The sequence below is a fragment of the Anguilla anguilla genome, chromosome 9 (assembly GCF_013347855.1).
Source record: "Anguilla anguilla isolate fAngAng1 chromosome 9, fAngAng1.pri, whole genome shotgun sequence".
Classification (NCBI taxonomy): domain Eukaryota; kingdom Metazoa; phylum Chordata; class Actinopteri; order Anguilliformes; family Anguillidae; genus Anguilla; species Anguilla anguilla.
The window spans coordinates 37,967,376-37,991,015 of NC_049209.1; the positions used below are offsets into that span (position 1 = coordinate 37,967,376).

Sequence of the window (23,640 nt, forward strand, 5' to 3'; positions counted from 1 at the left end):
TAATTTTACACCCTGCGTGTCACCATCTACTCCACCATGGTGTTCAGCAACTGAATAGCCAGAACTTGATACAAGTTTCCAAATCAAGCATTATCTAAACTCACTTGTACACATATAATCACAGGAAATTCATTCACTACAATTGTCTTTAGGGTGGGTGCTGTAGTGATAGAAATGGCTTAGCACTCCACGGAGATAACGCCATCGATATATTTTCATGTTTTCTCTGAAACTGAGACTTTGAATACGAAAAAAAGTCTCTCCAAAGAGAAGGTAAGTAAAATTGTGAGGAATTTGTTATGACCGAAGAAATTACTTTTTAAAAAGTTTGCACTTTGTATTTCTTAAACTACTTTCCAATCCATTTACATTTTTGTCTTTTACCATGCACATTTCCCCGTAGCCTATATAACAAAACCTTTATATTTATAAATACAAGATGTAGATGTATTCCACCCAGGGAAGCTTTTTGATGTTTTATTGAATTTATCCAAGCATATTCAAATCAAACATAAAGGTAAAGTGTGGCTACAACAATGAGGGGAGATACAGTATTAAGAAATAAAAAACAACAAAACATATTAGCCTTACATTCTGTAGAGGTGGTGGTACAGTTCATGTAGCTAGTTAATACTGAACAGTTCAAGAGTAAGGAAGGACTATGTTTTGATTTATAAAAACATTTGCCTATGTTTGAAACTTGATTTTACTGTTTGTTTACCTAAGTGTTATAAAAGCCTGTTATGGCTATATAACATATAGTTCATTGTTTGTTAAATATAGCTTTAAAAGCAAATTACCTGTTGTTAAACTGCATTATTATTGATGTCATTGTAAAATCATGACTTTTAATGCTTTAACATCTCAACAATAGCAGTGACAGTGATTATAATAGTAAAAATCTGGAATTGTTAGCATTTTATACAGCTTTGGGTTGAACTCCACACACTTCCGTTTTAGCCACACCCAGTTAGTTTTTATCCGAGTAAAAATGCAAATGCTTTTTTGGTTGAACAAATACAGATACAAATACAAATAGTGGCATCTCCCTCTGCCCCTAGTGTGTAGTAGAGTGCTATATCTAGTGTTGGGCAAAGCTACTAGCTTATAGCTAGTAACTGGCCTACATTTTCCAGTATCATGTGTGTAGTTTCTATTTCTAAAATCAAGTAGCTACAATTGTAGGCTAGCTGTATTGGCATAAAAGTAAAATCATTAGACCAGCATCATTTGTGGACAAAGAAAATCCCAGTTTAGATTCAAAACATTGTCCATCGGGTATTGAAACTGAAACCTAAAATGGACCAGATCATGTCACCACCATGATTGCCCTGCACTATTGCCTGGTGTTTTCTCTGTTTGCTCTTTTTGCTCTGTCTCTTGCCTTGCTACTCTATAATGTAAGTGTCTTTGTGACAGTTCTCTGTAAAAAGCATGATACAACTAAAACTGAATTGAATTGGCAAAATGCACTCACCGGCGAATTTATTAGGTACACCTGTTCAACTGCTTGTTAACGCAAATATCTAATCAGGCAATCTGCTGAAACCAAGCATCAGAATGGAGAAGAGAGGTGATTTAAGTGACTTTGAACGTGGCATGGTTGTTGGTGCCCGACGGGCTGGTTTGAGTATTTCAGAAACTGCTGATCTACTGGGATTTTCACGTACAACCATGTCTAGGGTTTACAGAGAATGGTCAGAAAAAGAGAAAATATCCAGTGAGCGGCAGTTCTCTGGGTGAAAATGCCTTGTTGATGGCAGAGGTCAGAGCAGAATGGCCAGACTGGTTTGAGCTGATAGAAAGGCAACAGTAACTCAAATAACCACTTGTTACAACCAAGGTATGCAGAAGAGCATCTCTGAACGCACAACACGTCGATGGGCTACAGCAGCAGAAGACCACACCAGGTGCCACTCCTGTCAGCTAAGAACAGGAAACTGAGGCTACAATTGGCACGGGCTCACCAAAATTGGACAATAGAAGATTGGAAAAACGTTGCCTGGTCTGATGAGTCTCAATTTCTGCTGCGACATTCAGATGGTAGGGTAAGAATTTGGCGTAAACAACATGAAAGCATGGATCCATCCTGCCTTATATCAACGGTTCAGGCTGGTGGTGGTGGTGGTGTAATGGTGTGGGGGATATTTTCTTGGCACACTTTGGGCCCCTTAGTACCAATTGAGCATCGTTTAAACGCCACAGTCTACCTGAGTATTGTTGCTGACCATGTCCATCCCTTTATGACCACATTGTACCCATCTTCTAATGGCTAATTCCAGCAGGATAACGTGCCATGTCACAAAGCTCAAATCATCTCAAACTGGTCTCTTGAACATGACAATGAATTCTCTGTACTCAAATGGCCTCCACAGTCACCAGATCTCAATCCAATAGTGCACCTTTGAGATGTGGTGGAACGGGAGATTCGCATCATGGATGCGCAGGCGACAAATCTGCAGCAACTGCGTGATGCTATCATGTCAATATGGACCAAAATCTCTGAGGAATGTTTCCAGCACCTTGTTGAATCTATGCCATGAAGAATTAAGGCAGTTCTGAAGGAAAAAGGGGGTCCAACCCGGTACTAGCAAGGTGTACCTAATAAATTGGCCGGTGAGTGTATGTTACGATCATGTAAAAATATAAGCCAAATTGTATAGAAACCTGTATTGGCATAAAAGTAAAATCAATAGACTAATATCATATCTGGACAAAATACCAGCTTTTATATTCACACCATTATCTGTTGGATATTTAAAGCGATATTTCCTGACTAAAATGGACCTAATTTATCATGACACTACAACTGCTTTGCCCCATATAAAATGCAAGTTACCATGTTGCTATCATGTAATATTGGACATTTACGAATTAAGAATTAGATGCATTTTTTTAAACAACACGGCAATCTACCATAATGGCCTCTGTGATCGACATATTGGTCAGCCCTGCTCTAGAACATTCAAAGAAAGAGGCTTGCATTGTCTGGCTGATCATGACAGACTCGAGGCTGAGTCAAGGACTGATAGAAGCTGCAGGCTATTGGGGCTACCAGCCTGGTATATTTCACCCAGGAGGCAATTCAGATTGCCATGACCAAAAGAATATCTTGGTCATAATTTCTGAATGGTAGGTTCCCTGAAAAGTGCATTTCCACCAATGTGACTGCTTGAGGATCCAGGCCTGGATCAGGGTTACCTGTGGTTTCCTCTGATGTGGCCAGGCATTTAGTGCATTCATAGTTGGGGTCACAAATCAATCTGTAAGCAGGCTCCCTTTGAGCACAAGTTGCCTTAATAACCCTTCAAGTATCTTTTTGTGGGGCAAATCCCAGACATAGTAACATGGGTTGTTGACATCCTATATGAGATATGCATTTGCCTTATCAGGACACCAATGACCAGACATCAGCCCACATGGAGACCTTGCAGCAACTGGGCAGAAGGGAATGAGTCATTATGAATAAAAAAATAACAGTGGCTGTTTTTTATTTATTAAAATATAAATCTGATTATCAATCAAAAATAATATTAAATAGACACACTAATGTGTGTCACACACAGAGAGAAGCCATCAGGAAGCTCAACACATGATTCACTTATTTGCTTATTTTTAACTATGACCATATTCCCAAAAATACAAGATAAGGGTGAGCAACAGAGAAAACTAGAAAGACTTTCTTGGCCAGCAGCTACACTGCTGTGGGGTACACAACAGTGCATAAGTACTTAACTATAACACTGTGTGGATATTGTATAGTTACAGTCTTGAGATACAAAAAACAGCTGTTTGGCCTAAACACAGTACATTATAAAACACCCACACAATTACCAAGTACAATAAGGCTGAATTAGATAAATGACCAGCTGGTGAGTTTGTGGCATCCCGCTTACTCATGCTGCAACAACCAAGTCCAGATAATGATAGGGTGTCTGAAAAGTACCCTGAGCTGGAAAAAGTGATGTGGGTTCCACACCTATTCCGTCAGAAAAAATAGGAAAGGCCAAGAAAGGGAAAAGAAAGACTAGTCATAATTCCAATTAAAGATATCTTTAATTCCTGGTTATTTAAGATATTTAAATGATCTTTTTTGATATCTGAAACTAAGATATTACCAGTCAAAATACAATTGTAGATATCTTTAACTGGAGTTATGACTAGTCAAAACTAAGGTGGAGATATCTCAAATTTGAGTTATTACTAGTCAAAAGCCCTTTTAAGATATTTACAAAGAAGTTATGGATATCTTGAAGCAAGACCAATCTTATTTTAGAGATTTCTTCAATTATCATTCTGACTAGCTTGAATACATTTATAGATATCTTCTATTATCATTTTGACTAGTCAAAATGCAGTTGTAGATATCAAAAACTGGCTCCTTGTACGAATGTCCTGATAGCACAGAGTGGGCCAGCTGAGTGGGCCAACAGAGAGAAGTTAAGAAGGTGGAAACTTTAAAAACACTCAGTTTGGGGCACACCAATTTGTCGTGGCATAGCCTGAGTAAAAAATGGTGCTTTATCTCCTATTCAGAGCCAGACTTATTAATTATTGTGCACATTTGGTGAAAAATAAAAGTTAGGCTATATGCATTAGATTCAATATGGTACACAATCCCATCCATCCATTATCTATACCCGCTTATCCTGGGCAGGGTCACGGGGGGTGCTGGAGTCCGTCCCAGCATATATTGGGCAAGAGGCAGGAATAAACCCTGAACAGGCCACCAATCTATCGCAGGGCACACACACACCGTTCATTCACACCCACATACCTATGGGAAATTTAGTGTCTCCCATTAGCCTACCTGCATGTCTTTGGACTGTGGGAGGAAACATTTAATAGCCAGAGCCTTGTCTCTGAACTAAGCCCCGGTTTGATTTGCTGTGATTTGTATTGTGGCTTGCTTGAGCTAGAGACTGCCACTTCTAGACTTGTCTAATACAGCAGGGATTTTTAGTGAATTTTTAGTGGAACTCTGCAGGACAGCAGAACTCTGCAAGTACCTTTTGTCATAGTGACTTTCTGTATGTAACATTTGTGGAGGTTGATCTAAAGATGTTCTTTAATATTCAAACTATTTGTGATATTTCATCAAATTAATTTTGATTCATATCCATTATGTGAAAAATGCAAACACATTTGGATTCAAACCTTTTTCTTTTAGGTGAATTTTAGAAACAATTTTGCTAAACATTACTTGGAAGAACTGAATTTCCATTTGGATCAGAGATCAAATTGTTCTACTGTGCTTTAAATGAACTCACATAGGTATTTAAGAACAATTTCTTACTGATTTATACAACGGCTTGGCTGAATACTCGCTTCTGATTGGTCCAAGGGTGGGCATTAATTCTCAGTAAAGGTCTACTTCAACAGTTCTAAACAAAAAAAAAACTTTAACAGTTCTAAAATCAATGCGCTACAAAATCCAGCATTCTAAAGCAGTTGAAACAGCAACATTATTCTTTTTCGATTTTGAATTGTTGTTACGTCCCCTCTCCTTTTCAATGTCCAATTTCGAAATTGATGGCAACGTTGAATCACGGTTCTAGTTACTGGCTTCATTTAGGATTGCCAACCATCCCACAAAATAATGAATCGTCCCTTATTTGGATAGTAGAATTGGCGTTCCGTATTTAACTCATGGCTACGGGATGCATTTTCTTCTGTAGACTATCTTTGTTAACAATTGCGTTTATAGTAACCGCTGTTTTGAATATAGTAGTTAGCTAGCTCGCTAGCCGGGATGAAAAGCATGCCATGAGACCATTTTGTGTCATGGTTCTGTGTTTGTCTGCGTTTCCTTTTTTGGGCCGCCAGATGGCGGCACTTCATTTTGTAGTTCTGTTCCTTTTCCCTGTTTAATTGTATTATTGTTTTCAGTTATTCAATTATTGTTTGTTGGTTATGTCTCATTTTCGCTTCCCTCTCTGTGGTCTGATTGTGCATTGTGCCCTCCTGTGTCTCGTTAGTGTCGTGTCTATTTAAGTTCTTTGCTTCCCTGACACGGGTGCTGGATCCTTGTGTTTCCGTCTGTGAGTTTCGCCTGTGTGTTCCTGCCTGTTCTCTGTCTTCCGGAGTTCTGCCCTGCCCAAGTTTTGTTCTGAGTTTTTTGGGATTTTTATTCTGTTCTCTGTTTTTGATGGATTTCTTTGTGTTTTTTCAAGAGTTGCCCTGCGAGGCCTTTTATTCCCTGCTTTTGTTCCTGATTTGAAAAGTAAAGTCTTCGTTTCAATTTACCGCTTGGAGTTTTGAGTTTTTTCGCTCACTCTGCGTTTGGGTCCTAACCCCCCGTTGTCGTGACATTTTGACTTAAAACCCAGCTGAATTTTAATATTGGCTGGGTGACAAGTGACGGCGAACCAATCATAAAGCTAGCTGGCATTCAAACCTGGTTTTAGAGGGTCTTGGAAAAACGCTATGTCTACACTTTGTGACCACACCATTTTAAAAAGCAAGACTGAGCTAGGGAGATTAATTTGATTTAGTTATGGTTTCGTTTAGTTTTCTTAAATAATGTAATGATAACAATTACCAAAATTGGTGCTAATTGTATGGTATAAAATGAGAAGGAACAATTTTTCCTTGATAGAATCATTGTTTTCATAGAATTAACGACCAGAGGTCTTTGCTTAACAACGGTGCAAATAGAACTACCAACCAGATTTTTTGCATAACAATGGTCCAATTAGAACTACCAACCACAGTTTTGCTTGACAACGGTAAAATAATATGCTCAAACGGCTGCGGAAGAATATTTCAATTTCAGGTGATTAAGTCGAGAAAAATCAATAAATATTACAGTAGCCATATTGAGGAATACCATCTTTGGGGAAAAAACCTTCCTGATGTTACTGCGCTTAGGTAAAACCTACAATGCATCCAACAAAAAAAGAAAGAAAAACTTTAGGCTACACATGAAGTTTAAATATAGACCCACTAGTCTGCCTTTGGAACTAAACTGCCTGACATTTTAGTGAATAAAACTCAAAAGTAACTTAAACATCCAGGGAGCTTTACCACTAGTTCAGTATTTTAGCATTATTTTCTGTGGACTACTTGAGTGTACTTCATGTAAAATAAAAAATATAAAAATAAAGTTTTGCATGAATTATTGTAATTATTGCATTGGCAAACATTGTATGTGCATGTCATTATAATTACTGGTCTGGCCTACTGCAGAATGTTAGCTAATTAAATCTTGAGTTTATCATATCCTAAGGCTAATTTGCACAGTGAATCTCATGGCAAGACATCAAAAACTGGCATGACTGGTTCTGAAGAAAAGTCACCAGTGTCCATCAAAATAATTAAATAAGCAAATAGCATCATAAGGTTGGTATGTTTCGTAGACCAGAGTTAGCTACATAGCTAGCAAATTTGTGGCAACTCTGACACTAAATCTGCAGCCAAGTTGTGTCAAGTAGTCCTAGTTCAATGATTCCTGTGTTAAAATAATGTCATTTCAAACACTATGAAATATTGTCTAAAGTGAACAATATGTGAGGGATTTTGCTATCTTTAAGGATGAGAATAACTCACCTGGATCTGTATTTGGATCATACAATGTCTGCATAACTTTGTTTTAGGGTAAACGTCCCTATTAAGCCCACCAAATCCGCTTTTCAGACATTTTTAATGTATACTGCCCCAATTTAAGTGAGAACATTTTAGTTAAAATGAAAGTCTAATCTCTCATATAATAATTCATTTATACCAATTTCTAATGTTTTTATTGTTTAATTTGTCAAAATATGTCAAAAGTCTGGCATGGGCTTAATGGGTACCTAACGTACCCTTTAAGCCCATGGGTGTTCCAAATAAGCCCACTTCATGATTTGTTGATAAATAAATATATATTTAAAAAATCTTAACAATACAAACTTGTTCTATTCAAATCTGTAATCTCTTAGCTCTCAATAGCTATTTTTGTCTCCACTCCTATCCTATGGCCTGTAAATGGCATTTGAAATAGGCATGACCAGCCTTTTTGCTGTGTTGCCAACACAGAAAAAGCTAAACTTACAACATGTCTTCTTTGGAATGTAGCCAAAAAACTATTTACGAACAAAATCAAAACTATAGTGGAAATTACTCTTCAATACTTCATCTTTCAATATGTGTTGTCATTTTGTCTGTATCTCTATCCTATGGTGTGCTGTTGGCATTTGAAATTGGCTAAAATTTCTGGTCCAGTCAGCTGGTTGAAAGTGCAGGTGTTTTTATGAAGATTTCTGAAGACCGACTGACTGAACAAAAAACAATTTCAGGTTCAATACTAATGTTCTAAGGATAGTAAATGAGTCAATTTCAGGATTTACAATTAAACAATAACTTTTCAAATGTTAATCACATTTAGGATAGTAGTTTGAAAACATTGTAAAAACACATTTTAAAACCATTCAGTTCATTGTGGAGTAACATTAAAACATACAGTTCATTATGAGGAGACATCAGTCATAACATATTGAAGCTCATGTATCATTAGCCTATAACTTAAACAAAATAAACAAGAAAGATGTCAACATTTCTGCAATTTCTACTTTCTCCTAGACTAAATGTAGGCCTATGCTCTTTGAGGTGATTGTATCGTTTTAGTAAGGCTATCATTTGCTCCATGCTCCATCTTAGTAGTGTAACATAACATAGGTTATAGGGTGGTCTAAGCTTTATTTTATTTGTTTGTTTCAATCGTTTGCCCACGTTGTGGTTGTCTTTGTCTTACGCTAACAAGTCGTTCATGGCTTTCATCTTGTTTTTGTAGATTTTCAATGACCTCATGATTGCGCAAATAGAATAGTCCAGGACGAACTTGCGCTTCTATCATGCGTGGGCATGAACTGTAGTTCTTTCGTGTTTTAGTCATCTTAAACTAAAACTCATCTGAAAAGTAAAGATTAAAAAATTATTGCTAATGTTAAGATAGAACACAGGCCTGTCCAGAATGAATTGACCTATGCAATATCACTGATATTTCAATATGGGTATTAATTATCTGAATTATGGAGCTGATTCATCAGGTGAGGTCAAAATTAGGGAGGAAAATGGTTCAAAGGTCAAAAGGGAGAAAATCCCCATTGAAACACAGTAAAGTGGGCTTAATGGGAACAGGTGGGCTTAAAGGGAACATCAGTGAATTTATGGTAAAAGACAGAATATTTTATTCTACTCACATGACATTAAAAAAACAACTATATGAAATAAATCTATATATGGTGCACTAACATAATATGAAAAGTATAAATTGATCATGTAGAGAAGTAATTAGCTATACTCATTTACATCCACCTCAGTCAGTGTGATTTTTTTGCTAGAGTCCCCTTTAAGCCCACCAGGTAAAAATGTTAATTAAAAAATAAATAAAGATAATCATACACATTTATTGTCTATTTAACAGTATAATAATATAAACTGCATACAAAAATACAAACTATACATGCTTATCATGCCTTATGTCATTGCAATGAACCATACTATGTAGCTACTGTATTGATGCAGCATGTGGTCTGTTTGCTAGTGTGCTGAAACTCATATTTTGATTTCAAAAGACACAATATTTCTAATTCAGGTAATATTCTAACATATGTCTCATTCAAAACACTAATCACTTAAATTTTGATAACAAGTGAGTACTTTCCAAAAACAGGAGTAGAAATATACAAAAAATGTTATTTTCTGAGGGTACCAAAATCACCTAAGTTTTTTTGCAACTTCTTCTGGGATCAGCAGGCACATGCCACACATGTGCTTCGATAACTCAATATCGACAAATGTGATTGACTTACAATAAAAAGTGTCATTTACGTAACAAGCAGCTTTATTTGAAAAAACATCACACAGCAAAAAATTATGATGTAGTTTTTTTAGATTTGACTCAGAAGTTGCAAGTGGGCTTATATGGTACGTGGGCTTAATAGGGATGTTTACCCTACATCTTTTGTGAGGTGATCAAAATGCTTGTTGGCTGTAAAATATGAAACTTTTACAGGCTCATGGGGTAGCTCATTAGAATTTCCAGTGTTGTCATCCATGCTGGCATGTTATTTTGCCCACCACCCGTGTTTGAGGTCTGTGACCCATAGATTTAACCAGGTGCTGAGTATCTTCTTTGGTGGCACTGGAGCCATCTTCAGCTCCTGCTTGTTTCACGGGCTATTTGCTTTAAGTTTTCTCTTCAACACAATTGGTGAATTACTTTTTTTATTTTCCTATTTTTGGCTTTGAAAAACTATTTTGTTGCTTTAGCATTACGTTTGGGATCATTGTTTTTTGTGAGATGAAGCACCATCCAATGAGTTTGGAGGCATTTTCTTGAACTTGAGCAGATAAGATGCTTCTGTACAATTCAGAATTTGTTCTGTCGCTACTATAAGCAGTTACATTATCAATGAAAACAAGTGAACCAGTACCTGTGGCAGCCATACATGCCAAAACCATAAAACCCCCACCACCATGTTTCACACATGGGGGTGCTTTGAATCTTGGGCAGTTCTTTTTGGTCTCCTCATTTTGCTCTTGCCATCACTCTGTTACAAGTCATTCTTGATCACGCCAGTCTACAAGACCTTTTTCCAGAACTCTGCAGGCTCTTTTATGTACTTCTTAGTAATCTGTTACCTAACCACCCTGTTCCTGGCCAACTAGTGGTTTTCATCTTGCATTTGTTTGTGAAGTCTTCTGAGGGCAGTAGTCACTAAAACATCCACGCCTGCCTCCCAAAGAGCGTTTTTGATCTGTCAGACAGAATGTGAATTCTTCGGTCATTAACAGTAGAGGCCTTCCAGGCCCTTTGTGATTACTGAGCTCACCAGTGCTCTCTTTCTTCTAAATTATCTTCCAAGAAATTTATTCTAAGCGTAAGCTTTGGCCTATGTCTGGCTGTTTTTCCTTATTTCTCTGCCTCATAATGGCTTCCTCGACTTTCACTGGCACAACTCTAGTCCTCATGATAACAAACTCCCACAACGGACTCCAATGTGTGTCTGTGCTTATGCTAGTAACTCTATCTGTTGCAGTCTACATTAATTTTTGTTCACCTTGAGTTACCTTTGCTTTGTTCTTGTCAAACTGTTTACCATTTTTAACAATTCTTTATCTTGTGTTCTTCAAAATCTTCACTAAGCATACTTTTATGGTTGGACGTGATCTGAGTGGCACAACAGATATCAATGGCTTTTGTCAATGTGAGCTTTGCCTCTTTCAGAAACCTTGCCACATCTGCTGAGCATCTCTTATGCCACAAACAATTATGTCCCCTACTAATGTGAAATGGCGAATATTTTAAGTTTATTCATTTTAAAAAGGGCACAATGCACATCAAGAAACATAACATAAAATGTACCAAACCCTGTAAAGTAGGGTGTCATGGTGCCCTTGAGAAACCACCAGAGCAGTGGCTGGGGCGCTGCCCCCTTAGATGCGAAATAATTATAAAATAAAAATTGTTCACTTGTACAATGCGCCTGGTAGTCTGTCAGCGCCTGTCAGCATTCATTAAAAATTGGTTCCAAAATCAAATTGTATTTGGTTAATTTCTGTGTGATTATAGCCTACTTCCTGGGTGAAGGGCGCCGGCAAAATGAGTGTGTATGTAAGTCTTTCAAATTTTGGCAAGCAGGTGACCTGAGGCTGCACTCTAAATGGTTGCTTCAGATTTTCCACGCACTCCTACTTTTATTGGCAGCAAATCGTTATTGTTTTTTTGTTTTTTGATCTAATGTGATTGGACAATTCTCGACACTATCTTTCATGTTCACGCCTGCCATTAATATAACTACGGATGCACAACTGTCACTCCTGCTCCTTAGCTAGCTGACCGGTACTTTCAGGAGATGGCAACTTCAAGTAGAACCACGGAAATAAAATAAAATTTGGTTATTTCCTTACAAAAAAACACCCTTTCACAATGCGTTCACTGGAAGAAAAAAAGAGGATAAAGGAGCTTGGACTGGACTAACCCATTTTACAAATTCAGCAGCAGGCAAGTGATCGAGGACGAGCATACACCTGGAATGGGCTCTTGTTATGACAAACGGAGTTGGCTAGCTGGATGTGGTGTAAGTAATGCCTTTTATTGCTTTCCCTGTTTGCTATTTCAAAGTGTCGGCACCGAAGCGTTGTGGACAACGACGGGGGTACAAGACCTATAACATCCTTCTGCAAAATGCCAACGGCACGAAAGTAGCCGCAGCCGTCTAGACAATAGTATGAGACTAAATTTGTTTGGCAGGTTTAGCACTGCTGAACAGCTAGATGAAGGCTCCCGGATTGGCATTAGAAGGCACAACAAAGAGATGACAAAATCGACACATCCTGTCCAGAATAATAGACTGTGTTAAATTTTGTGGAGCCCTTGAGTTGGCTTTGCATGGCCACGATGAGAGTGAGAGCTCCGATAATCCCGGGATATTCCGTGGGTTGGTGAATTTGGTTGCCTTCTTTAAACTTCAGCATTCACATTCACATTTTGTCCAGCAGATGGCTGCAGAAGGCTCTATAAATGACATTGGAGTTAGCTAATATTTTTCTACTTTTTTATGACTTCATAGAATGTAACAGTGGCAGTAAAAATGACTTTAGTAGTTCCATATTTAGAAATGAGCTGTTGCCTGTTGGTAACTTTGGGTGATGTAGGTGAAATGGGCATTTTGTCATCTCTACATATAATTTTATAATATTAAGGAGGGCAAAATATGTTCAAGTAGTGCTACTGGCCAGTGTTTAGGCAACATTAGGGTGTTGTGTTGTTTTTAGATTTATTTATTTATTTATTTTATTTGCTGAGCTATGAAGTGCTGCTTCAGTTTGTTTGTCCCCCCCAAAACTGCGCCCCCCCCAAAAAATTGTATCACCAGCCACCACTGCACCAGAGTGCTTTTTACCCAATCCCAGTATTCCTGTTTTCCTGTCTCTTTGTTTTCCCTTCATTAGCCTTCATTATTGCATTGGTGGTTTTTGGTTGTCCCTCATTAAAAATTACTACTGAATCACTACAAAAAACCTATTCGTGTGGCAGTGGCTATGTAGTGACATGTAGGAATTGTGCAGTGAATGTGTAGTTTATGTACTGCCGTTGGACACTGCCGTTGTACCTTTGAGCAAGGTACTTAACCGAAATTGCTTCAGTATATATCCAGCTGTATAAATGGGTACAATGTAAAATGCTATGTAAAAGTTGTGTAAGTCGCTCTGGATAAGAGCGTCTGCTAAATTCCTGTAATGTAATGTAATGTAACTCATGATACACCAGTAGAGTTTTGTAGAGTTCTGTAGCAAAACAGTCGTGTTTCCAGTAGTAATCAAGCAGAGAGTTTTGCTACTTAGTGTTAGTAGTGAATAAGTTGTCAAAACACTACTGCTTCACTACACAAGCTTTTAAAAAGTAATCATGTAGAGGTTCTACTACTTGCTTGTATAGTGAACATGCAGTCACAACACTACAGCAAGACTACACATACGTCGCCCTCTGGAGGTGAACATAAAATGTTACTGCTGTTTCTAACTCTCATGGCGGCCATTTTATGTCATGAACATAGCCAGCACTAGCCCACCAATTATTCTACATCAATTTTACAATCAAAACGCTTGATGCGCTGATGTCCAGTCACGCGCAGTTTGTTTTTGTATGATTGTGTATTAAATACATTCCAAACTTTTAACTGACTTGCTCTGCATAAACTACAAAGCTAAACGTGAGTTTCTTTTTCAAAGTTGTAAACTAAATAGAGATGTAAAGCAGGTCAGTTTCAGCAAAGAAAACAAAGAGGGCTCAAAACTCCCAATACAGCGAAGCCAATTAGGACAACGGTGAAACAATAATTGTAAGTGGAAGGCCTTTTCCTAAAATCAAGTCTACCATGGTCAATGTTAGCTAATGTTAATGTTAGCCTGTGTTCATTCAGATGATCATCTTCAAATGTTATTAACTTATTTACAGAGTGAAAGTAATGCCAGGCCGAGGCATCCGCCTAGTGTTAGGAGGGCAAGTGCAGCACCAGCACCCACAAAAGATGACGATCTAATTGCAAGGATACTGGCACAAAACGAGAAAAGATCATCAAAGGTAGGAAAATAATAGCTTATACCTACCCAGCATGCTTTTAGATTCATAGCCTAAAAGCAATCTAAGTCAGTGAAACAGGTCTAATGGGGGAAATATCTTTTCTTTCAGGAAAAAGAAACTGCTTCTCTTTTCAGATGTATGTATTTAGATGACTGATGTTCATTTAACTTAAGCAGTATGAGGTTATTTCTACATTTTCCATCTAAAATGAGATGCCTGCTTCTTTCTTTCTTTCTTTCTTTCTTTCTTTCTTTCTTTCTTTCTTTCTTTCTTTCTTTCTTTCTTTCTTTCTTTCTTTCTTTCTTTCTTTCTTTCTTTCTTTCTTTCTTTCTGTCTGTCTGTCTGTCTGTCTGTCAGGTAAGCTCTAATGATGATGAGGATGGCTCCTGTGAGAGAGGTTTGCTGCTGAGCAAAATAGATATGCTGGAAAAGGAGAACCGGAAATTGAGAAGAGAGAATGCTCAGTTAAGAACAACTTTTGGGTTGTTGGAAAGTAAGTAGGCCACCTTATCTCAGTTCTAAAGACCTTAATTATACCATATGTGACGGGTGCTGGAGAAAAGGTCCGCATGTCGCAAATCTTGAAATCGCGCTAGGAGGCAAAAAAGGTTTTTTAATTTTTTTTTTACTGTTTTCCTTTTTTTCATATTACGAAAGTTAAAGTGTTGAAGAAGTCACTCAATAGAATAAACAAAATTTTTAGGGTCACTAAATACTTATAATTTGTCAGCAAATTCGGCTTGTTTTAGTGATTCTTACAGCCGGGTTTTGGAGGCGTGATGGGGGTGCAGTTTAATTAGCATGTTTGGTTTCGTTGGCTATTGTCACTTTGTTTCAGTCAAGCCACCGCCCATAAATAAAGCCGTGCGGTAGTAGCCTATGTTTGTTTACTCTGTGAGGTTGCTACAATGGCGGATGCTCAATCAGTAGGTGAGAGTATAAGCTTTCTAACGATGTATAACATGTCTAATTTTGCTTTTGGAATAGCGTTTTATAGGTTAGCGTAACCGAACATTTTCTTACCATGGCATTCGCTCTATATATGGTAGCATTAAAAGACGTTGCACCTAACGAAACATTGTCAACGATTTTTCGTAATTCCTTGGAAAATACCATTATTATTGAGGACTTCTGGGCATAGCTAAGCCATATGTTTGCTGATAGACCTATCTGACATCGTTTTCTGGAGCAAAACAGAAGCGGATAGAACTGTCATTGATTTACTGTCTGTGTCTCCATCTACTGAACATAGATAAGATTTCATCATTGCTATGTAAGTATTACTGCCCAAAATATTTTGGTTAGGCTATATACGTTATTTTAGAAATTGAGTGTCTTTAAATAGGTTAGTGGTATTATGTAATGTTTAAATTATATCTATGTTTCATCTTAAACCTTCATAAGGGGCTCATATGCTTTACAATGGACAAAAAGCATTGGAGAGATTTTGGATTTGTTTCTGGACCCTTAGCTATTTTAGACCAGTGTTAATAATTTAGACATTTTGGGTAGATTTGGAGATGCTGGGTACACTGCTTAGTTTTTGCTTCATAGATCTTTAGTAGTTCTACATATCCACCCTTAGATTTTATGAACTTGTGGTCAAGAAGTTTTTGATCCAGGACATGTATACTTTAACCCGCAATGAAATACTCACAGTATTTCATTGCGAACTAAAAAAGGAGAAAATTCATTTTAGATTTTTTGCCTTGACCATTGCATTTGTGGCACTTTATTTCTAACAAAATTATGAATATAAAGTAATCTATGCTAGTATTATAAATGGTACAAATGTATTGCTTCATTTAAGACATTTTTCTAGTCTCTGTGGTGTTCACATCTGGAGTTATAAAGCTTTAAATAGGGTAATCCCTAAATGGACAAGGATTTACAGGTACTCTAGCGGGGGAGTGGTTGGGGTGGAGTTAACTAGCTATTGTTCCCACCCATTATCTCCCTGTGAGAAGTGTTAAAAGTTCAAGATCTTTCAAGGGGATTTTCTATGCTACTTGATTTTAGGAGTACCAACATTCAAATAAGCATATCTTCTTCAATTATTTTCAGATTTCAATGTATGACACATCATTTGAAAGTTTATAATCTGCACTTTCATAATCTGCAAAAAAACTGAAAAATGACCTACTTGCCCTACTTGAGGACCAAAACACCAGCACCTGTCACATATGCATGTGTAGGCTACACTTCAATGTGATGTTTTCTTGTGTGTCTGTCCTTATAGAACTACCACATCTGCTGGAGAAAGTGGATTCACTTTCTGGGGCTCTGGAAGGGGGGCAGTTACCTTGTAGCAGCGCTAAACCAGCAGATGTCTTGCCAAAACAGGTAGATCCATTTTTCTCAAAAATCTTTCTGTTTATAAGACAGACTTCTCCAATCGTCTACCGAAATCGGACATATGCTAACGTTACACCTGAACTCCGCTCTCTAAAACATAACTTTCTAAACTCACTGCTGCTCCTGCTAACATTCTGTCCCGGTTTAACATCATTTTGGCCAATATTGTCTCCCCGAACTGTCTACCAGAATCAAAAATATACTACATCAGAACTCCACCTTCTAAAAAATAATTACAGTCTAAATCTTGCTGCTGTTAAGCCAATGTCGTTACGTCCACCGTGGATCAAGACGAAATCAGACTGTGCACCGTAGCCCTGGCACAAATATCTGCTCAATATGGACAAATTTCCGCCCTCTTGTACATAAATCACATCGCTGGCTAAATACAAATTGCCTGCGATCTCTTCCTCCGGCGGCAAAGGACAACGTCACATTTCATACAATACATTCTGCCCTCATAAATACTCGTTCCCTCAATAATAAATCTCCGCTACTGTTTGAATTAATTCTGGACAACAAGCTTGATTTTCTTTTACTCAGCGAGACCTGGCAGCAGCCAGGAGAATTTTTCTCCCAAAATCAAGCGAGACCACCAAACTATACACATCTATCTAAACCTTGTCTTACTGGCCGTGGAGGTGGTTTAGCTGTTAGTTACAAACAAAGTCTGACAATCAATGAATTAAATTTACCACCTGTGTCATCTTTTGAATATATTGCTTTTAAATCACCCTGCTCCATGATCACTCTCCTACTGTATCGTCCACCCAAACCCAACCCCTTATTTACCTCAGAGCTATCAGAATTACTCACCATTGCATTTTCTCTCTCCTCTCGTATTCTACTAGTTGATGATGTCAATATCCATGTTGATTTGCCTGGTTGTAAACTCACCTATGACTTCATTTCTGTACTTGACTGTTTCTCTCTGGCCCAACATGTCAACTTCCCTACACATCTCCAAGGTCACACACGATGTGATCTGTTCTGCTGATCTAGCCATTAACAATTTACATCCCCTACAATTTACATTCCCTTACATTCAGACCATAACCTAATTGTTTTCAACATTCCTCTACCTTCACCCCATAACACTAGTCGAAGATCTATCTCCTTCCGTAGCATCAAATCCATTGACCCTCTCCTCCTCAGTGATAAAATCTTCTCTGCCCTACCCCTCACTTCTGCCCCTATGGCACTTGAAGAATTTACCACTACATTTGACTCTGTTATCTCTGACACTCTCAACACTCTTGCCCCCATAAAAACCAAGACTGTCTCCTTCACTTCATCTGCACCCTGGTACACCCATGAGCTTCGTTCAATGAACCTTTCCAGTAAGATGTTATGGTTCACTGTATCAAAGGCTGCGCTTAGATCGAGTAGGATTAGGATGTTGAGGGCACCGCAGTCAGCAGATAGGAGTAGATCATTGAGGACTTTGGCAAGTGCATTACCCCCTTGCCAAACAACTCTCCGGCCGCCGTCTGGAACGACTCTGCAAGAAAACCAAGCTCACAGTTGATATTGAAGCCTTTAAACATCATCTCATTCCATACCGAGATTCCCTCAGTGCTGAAAAATCTGCTTATTTCTCAGATATCAACAAAAACCGCAGAACCTCTAAAACCCTCTTCTCCACCGTCAGTACGCTGCTCAGAACCCCTGACAACACCACGCCCAGTTCTCCTGACCTCTGCAACTCCTTCCTGCAATTTTTTCAAGAAAAAATCACCAAGATCAACACTTCACTATCTTTCATTACCCCCTTGCCAAACAACTCCCCTCCCTTCACCACTGATCTTCCCCTTGCTCCTCCTGCAAACCAGCTTAATAGTTTCACCACTGTCGATCCCTCCACCATCTCTGACATCATCTGTGCATCCAAATTAACAACATGTACTCTTGACCCCCTCTCCACCATGTTAACTAAGGCCTGTTTACCTGCTCTCTGTCCCTACCTTGTTGCCATTTTTAACGTGTCCCTCTCTCATGGTCTAGTCCCCTCCGCTTATGAAACTGCTGCTGTCATGCCCATTCTCAAAAAACCCGGTCTGGATACCTCCAACCTCAACAATTATCGCCCCATTTCCAACCTCCACTTCTTTGCCAAGACCCTGGAATGCATTGTTGCATCCCAACTCCAAGCCTTCATGTCATGTATAACCTATTTGAACCCCTCCAATCTGGATTCCGCCCTCACCACAGCACAGAAACTGCACTTGCCAAAATCCTCAATGATCTACTCCTATCGGCTGACTGCGGTGCCCTCAACATCCTAATCCTACTCGATCTAAGCGCAGCCTTTGATACAGTGAACCATAACATCTTACTGGAAAGGTTGCTGCACCTGGGTGTTGAGGGTACCGCACTGGACTGGTTCAAATCATATCTCTCTCACCAGAAACACTTCATCACCCTCTCAGGCCATAACTCTGACATAGCCACCTCCACACAGGGTGTTCCTCAAGGTTCCATTCTCGGCCCTCTCCTCTTCGTCATCTACATTCTACCACTTGGAGAAATCATCCGCCCCTTCAACCTGGCTTTTCACTGCCACGCCGACGATACCCAAATCTACATCAGCACCAAATCCCTCTGCAACCCATCATTAACCCACACTGAAGCCTGCCTTTCTGCAATCAAAACCTGGATGAAACACAACTTGCTCAAACTAAACAGTGACAAAACAGAAGTCATCCTCATTGGTTCAAAATCCACACTAAACAAGTCTGCCCAAATATCACTCACCATTGATGACATAGTAGTCTCCCCCTCACCCCTAGTCCGTAACCTTGGAGTCATCCTGGACCCAACCCTCTCACTTGAGCACCACATTAGTTCTATAGTAAAGACATCATTTTTCCATCTACGTAATATTGTCAAGCTCCCTGCATCCCACGCCCATCCGCTGAAACACTCATCCATTCATTCAACACTCTTCTGTCTGGCATCAGCTCCAAATCACTCCATAAACTGCAAATGCAAATGATCCAAAACTCTGCTGCCCGTCTCCTCACCAATACCAAGTCCTGGAATCACATCACCCCGATTCTCCGTGACCTTCACTGGCTCCCAATAAAACAACAGATCGACTGCAGAATCGTCCTGTTAACTTTCAAAGCTCTACACAATCTTGCCCCATGCTACCTCTCTGAACTCCTCCATCCCTACCAGCCTCCCTGTTCCCTCAGGTCCTCCACTGCAAACCTCCTTGCCACCCCATCATCCAACCTCCGCAGTTTTGGTGACAGGGCCTTTTCCCATATTGCACCCAGGCTATGGAACTCACTTCCACCATCTATATATATATATATATATTGTAAAGTGTCTTTGGGTTGGGTAAAAGCGCTATATAAATAAAATGTATTATTAGTGTGGTTGCCTTTGGCAATCACACTATTATTATCGCACACATTATTTATTTATTTATTTATTATTATTATTCCACCCATTATTTGGACCGCTACTCCTCCCAGAGTTTTCGCACCACATACACCTGCCATATGTCAAATTGACCGGCTTCTTTGGGAATCGTGTGCTATTACTTTGTGGAAAGTTTTGCTGCACGGTTTTTGAGAAATTACTTTTTTTGGCCAATTTTTCCCATTGAAAATGAATGGGAACTGTGACGTCATACAAATGTGAGTTATGAAGTTACAGCATTGGTCGGCTTTGCACACGTGATGCAGTCCGCTCTACGTTCTCACCTGGTTTATCTACTGGGTATTCAGAACCCAGATACGGTGCATATCTCTCTTTTGTCGTAATTACATAAAAAACACATTCGTAAACCTCAAATGCTTTATACCACTTTTTAGATAAGTCCTTGACGAAGACGTACATGCACGGATTGTGTTGTTCAAACGAGGTTTCCTGGCGACTTAGCCATCAGAAAGGATATAGCTGAATGCGGAAGTGAACGCGATAAAACGGTATTCCAAATGAAAAATTACAAATGAAAATGCTGTCAGCTAGGTATATCAGCAAACACATGACTTAGGCATACCCAGACGTCCTCAGTAATAATACTATTTCACAAGATATTACGCAAATTCGTTGACGACGTTTCGTTAGGTGTAGTGTCTTTGAATGCTAGTGCTAACAGAGTGAATGCATTCAATGCGATGACAAGAAAACTTTTGGTTGACCTATAAACCGATATTCCAAAACCAAAATTAGACGTGTTATACATGGTTAGAAAGCTTATACTCTCACATACTGAATGAATGAATTCTCAATCAAGCCAGACTGTACTAAAAAGTGCAACAATGCCGTCAACAACACATGTGCAGCAGCTTCTGGTCCGGTCTTACTCCAGAAAACGGTGTCATCTTGTAATACCACACATGTTGCTTTGGGTGTTGTCGAACTTTGTAGTACAAACTTGCTTGATCTACACTTTATTGATCCAACAGGTGATAGAATAAGCTTTCTAACTATTTATAATATGTCAAATTTTACTTTTGTAACACTGTTTAATATCCCAGCGTATTGGAGAATTTGGTCTCACTAGAGCTGCATTACATATTCAGTCTGTTGTAGCAGGGAAAGCAATGCTTCCTCACCACAATGCGTTTGCTAAAGTACACAACTCCACGTGCGTTGTTGATGCACCCCTTGCTGCAACAGAAGCTAGTAGTACTGGCTACCAGCCGATACTTATTCACAGAAGCTGTATTTAAAATGAGTTAAAATGCAACTATTTTAACACATATTTCTCACCTCATTTTCGTTCTTGGAAATTCGGCTCGGCTAATACGTAATAGGCTACTCTGTCTATGAGTTGGTCTCAGAGATAACAGATTACACTCTGAATTACAGCCCAATTAAATGTTTTTAGTTGTGTGGTTAAAATGAGATGAAATTCACGCAAAATCATACGTCAATCAACTTAATCTCCCTAGCCCTGTCTTGCTTTTTTTAAATGGTGCGATCATGCAGTGTAGACATAGGGTTTTTCCAAGACCCTCTGAACATGCCAGCTAGCTTTATGATTCGCCGTCACTCGTCACCGCATACCGCAAGTAAAACACTGAGGTCTCAAGTTTTGATGAAAGGATAATTTAACTCTGAATCTATGTGTCGCAAATAAACTCGTTGCCCTGATGTTATAGCATGTACACAATACTCTGTCTCTGCTTATACTGACTGTCAACTGTTCGCTCTGTTCAGCACAAAGTCGACTTTGCGTTGGCGGCAACCACACTTCACAATTTCTGCAGGAATTGTCTAGTTATTATTATTATTATTATTTTTGTTTTCTTTAGTTTACTATTGTTCAAAAACAAATAATTTTTTTATACCATCAATAAAAATAAATTATATATAGTTCTTGGGCATTAGTTATAAATATATATATTTTGTATTTCAATTGTGCTTTTGAAATAAAAACATTTCTATCAACATTTTTAGTTATAGTGTCCTTTCAGGTGCAAGGCTCAGGCTCTTCATGTACATAATGCCACATTGTAAAGCAATGGCAAGTTCAATTGACATGATATTTAGTGTGGGTACTACATACACCCTGGACTTACATTGCAGCGTGTTTTCATTGAGGTGAGACATGTACTTTTGGAAATAAATTACTAAAAACTTTTTTTTTTCATAAAACGTAAATTAATTTTTTGCTCTGAACTGCCTTACCTAACTCTTAGAAGTAGAATTTTTTGGTAGATTTGGGTTGCCAAGAAACTTCTGATAAAACTGGTATGTAATACTTGGGGCTTCTTCTTAATAATCATGTAAAAAACTAAAAAAAATAAAAATAAAATAAAAAATGAAGATAGTGAAAAACGGCCAAAAACCATTTTGAGTCCTAGGGTTTAATTAATGTTTTCTGGACTGCCTCTTTTAACATTTCTTTTAATAGCAATTTCATTTCAATCTGCCAAACTACAATTTGCTCTGAGAAATTCCCCATTACCACCATTGAACTTTTACCTTTAATGATTGGTTCCACGCCAGCAGTCTAATAGCTATGGGAACTTATTATTTGATTATATATCTAATTAATTTTACTTCACCATTTTTGTTACATCCTCCCCCCCCCTTGCCCATCTACTCACTTCTTCTCTTCAATCTTGGCGATGACAAAAAGGGTGAAGTTCTTCAGCAGCATGAAGGCCACAAACAGGCCGATGACTCCACCCACAGCTGATGCAATAATGATGGTCAGTGTGTTATCAACCACCTTCACTGGAGAGTAGGAACGAGAGAGGGGAGAGGATGGAGGAAAGGGAACAAGAAGGAATGGCTGGACAGTGGGCACAGATCAACCGAGAGAGCGAGATGTTTACAAATGGTTCTACCACAAAAACATTTTGTATTTCAATTTTGTGAAAAAGATGTGGAGAGGAAAAAAGATGGGAAACTAGGGATGGTTGAGAGAAGGAGGGTTAGATAAAGGGAAGGGAGAATTGAGTTGGAACAGTGACAGAGGAAGATTGGAATATCCAGTATTATTCACATGATCAGTTTTGCTAATTGCTTTATTTAACAATGATTAAAATGACTACTTGAATCCTTAAATTCTACCTAATTTTAATAATATTTGTGTGTACTTTAAAAACAAAAAGAGGCATGCATCTTCGCACATGCTACATGATCAATGTGAAAAATAGAGTAGTGGTGGTATTTTAACTGCCCCTGGTTTCACTTTGGTCCTGGTTTTGTCATTTCAAATAAATATGTAATACCACAAAACATTGAATTCACAAAGTACTACCATATGCCTTGCTAAGCTTTTTTTACTTTATGTAATACATCAATGTTGGGCTCTTGGGTGCATTTACAGTGGTGTTTTTATACAGTGCAATTGCAGAGCCTAAAAATGTGCTTATTCAATGTTACTTTATAAATCCTAAATCTTAATAAATATGGTTGTAAGCTAATATAAATATTAGAATTGTAGTCTATTATCTATTAGCAGTGCAATGTAGGGTAGGCTACATCAAAACAAGAGTGGAGAGTGAAAGATGGGTGTACTTGTTACAGTATATTTCACCTGAAAAAAACACATGCATGTGTGTTGCACGTGTATGTAGGGTACCATGATACAGGCCCCATGCTGCTGACTTCACACAGGGCCTCACATATCTCCCAGATGGGCCTGAGTAGGGACACCAGTTTATCTTGGGCATGTAACCCAAAAGTATTTCAATTTGTATTCAATATTATACATTAGACAATTTGTGACCCTCATAAAAGCAATT

General features: G+C 38.5%; 1 protein-coding gene and 1 long non-coding RNA gene across 4 annotated transcripts in view; one reads left to right on the plus strand and one right to left on the minus strand.

Moving 5' to 3' along the window:
- Positions 1–23,640, minus strand: part of scn4bb (sodium channel, voltage-gated, type IV, beta b) — a 153,575-nt gene that overhangs the window by 18,246 nt on the left and 111,689 nt on the right. For 2 of the 3 annotated variants that reach the window (XM_035434465.1, XM_035434466.1), the window contains one exon: positions 22,495–22,624. The exons of the other annotated variant lie outside the window; for it this stretch is intronic. In XM_035434465.1, coding sequence (XP_035290356.1) covers positions 22,495–22,624 — 130 coding nt within the window. The remainder of the gene's footprint in view (positions 1–22,494; positions 22,625–23,640) is intronic. 3 annotated transcript variants of the gene reach the window in all.
- LOC118236255 lies at positions 13,750–22,580 on the plus strand. The gene is made up of 5 exons (XR_004767006.1): positions 13,750–13,826; positions 13,943–14,068; positions 14,426–14,561; positions 16,308–16,411; positions 22,527–22,580. It is a non-coding gene; the product is annotated as an uncharacterized LOC118236255 (long non-coding RNA).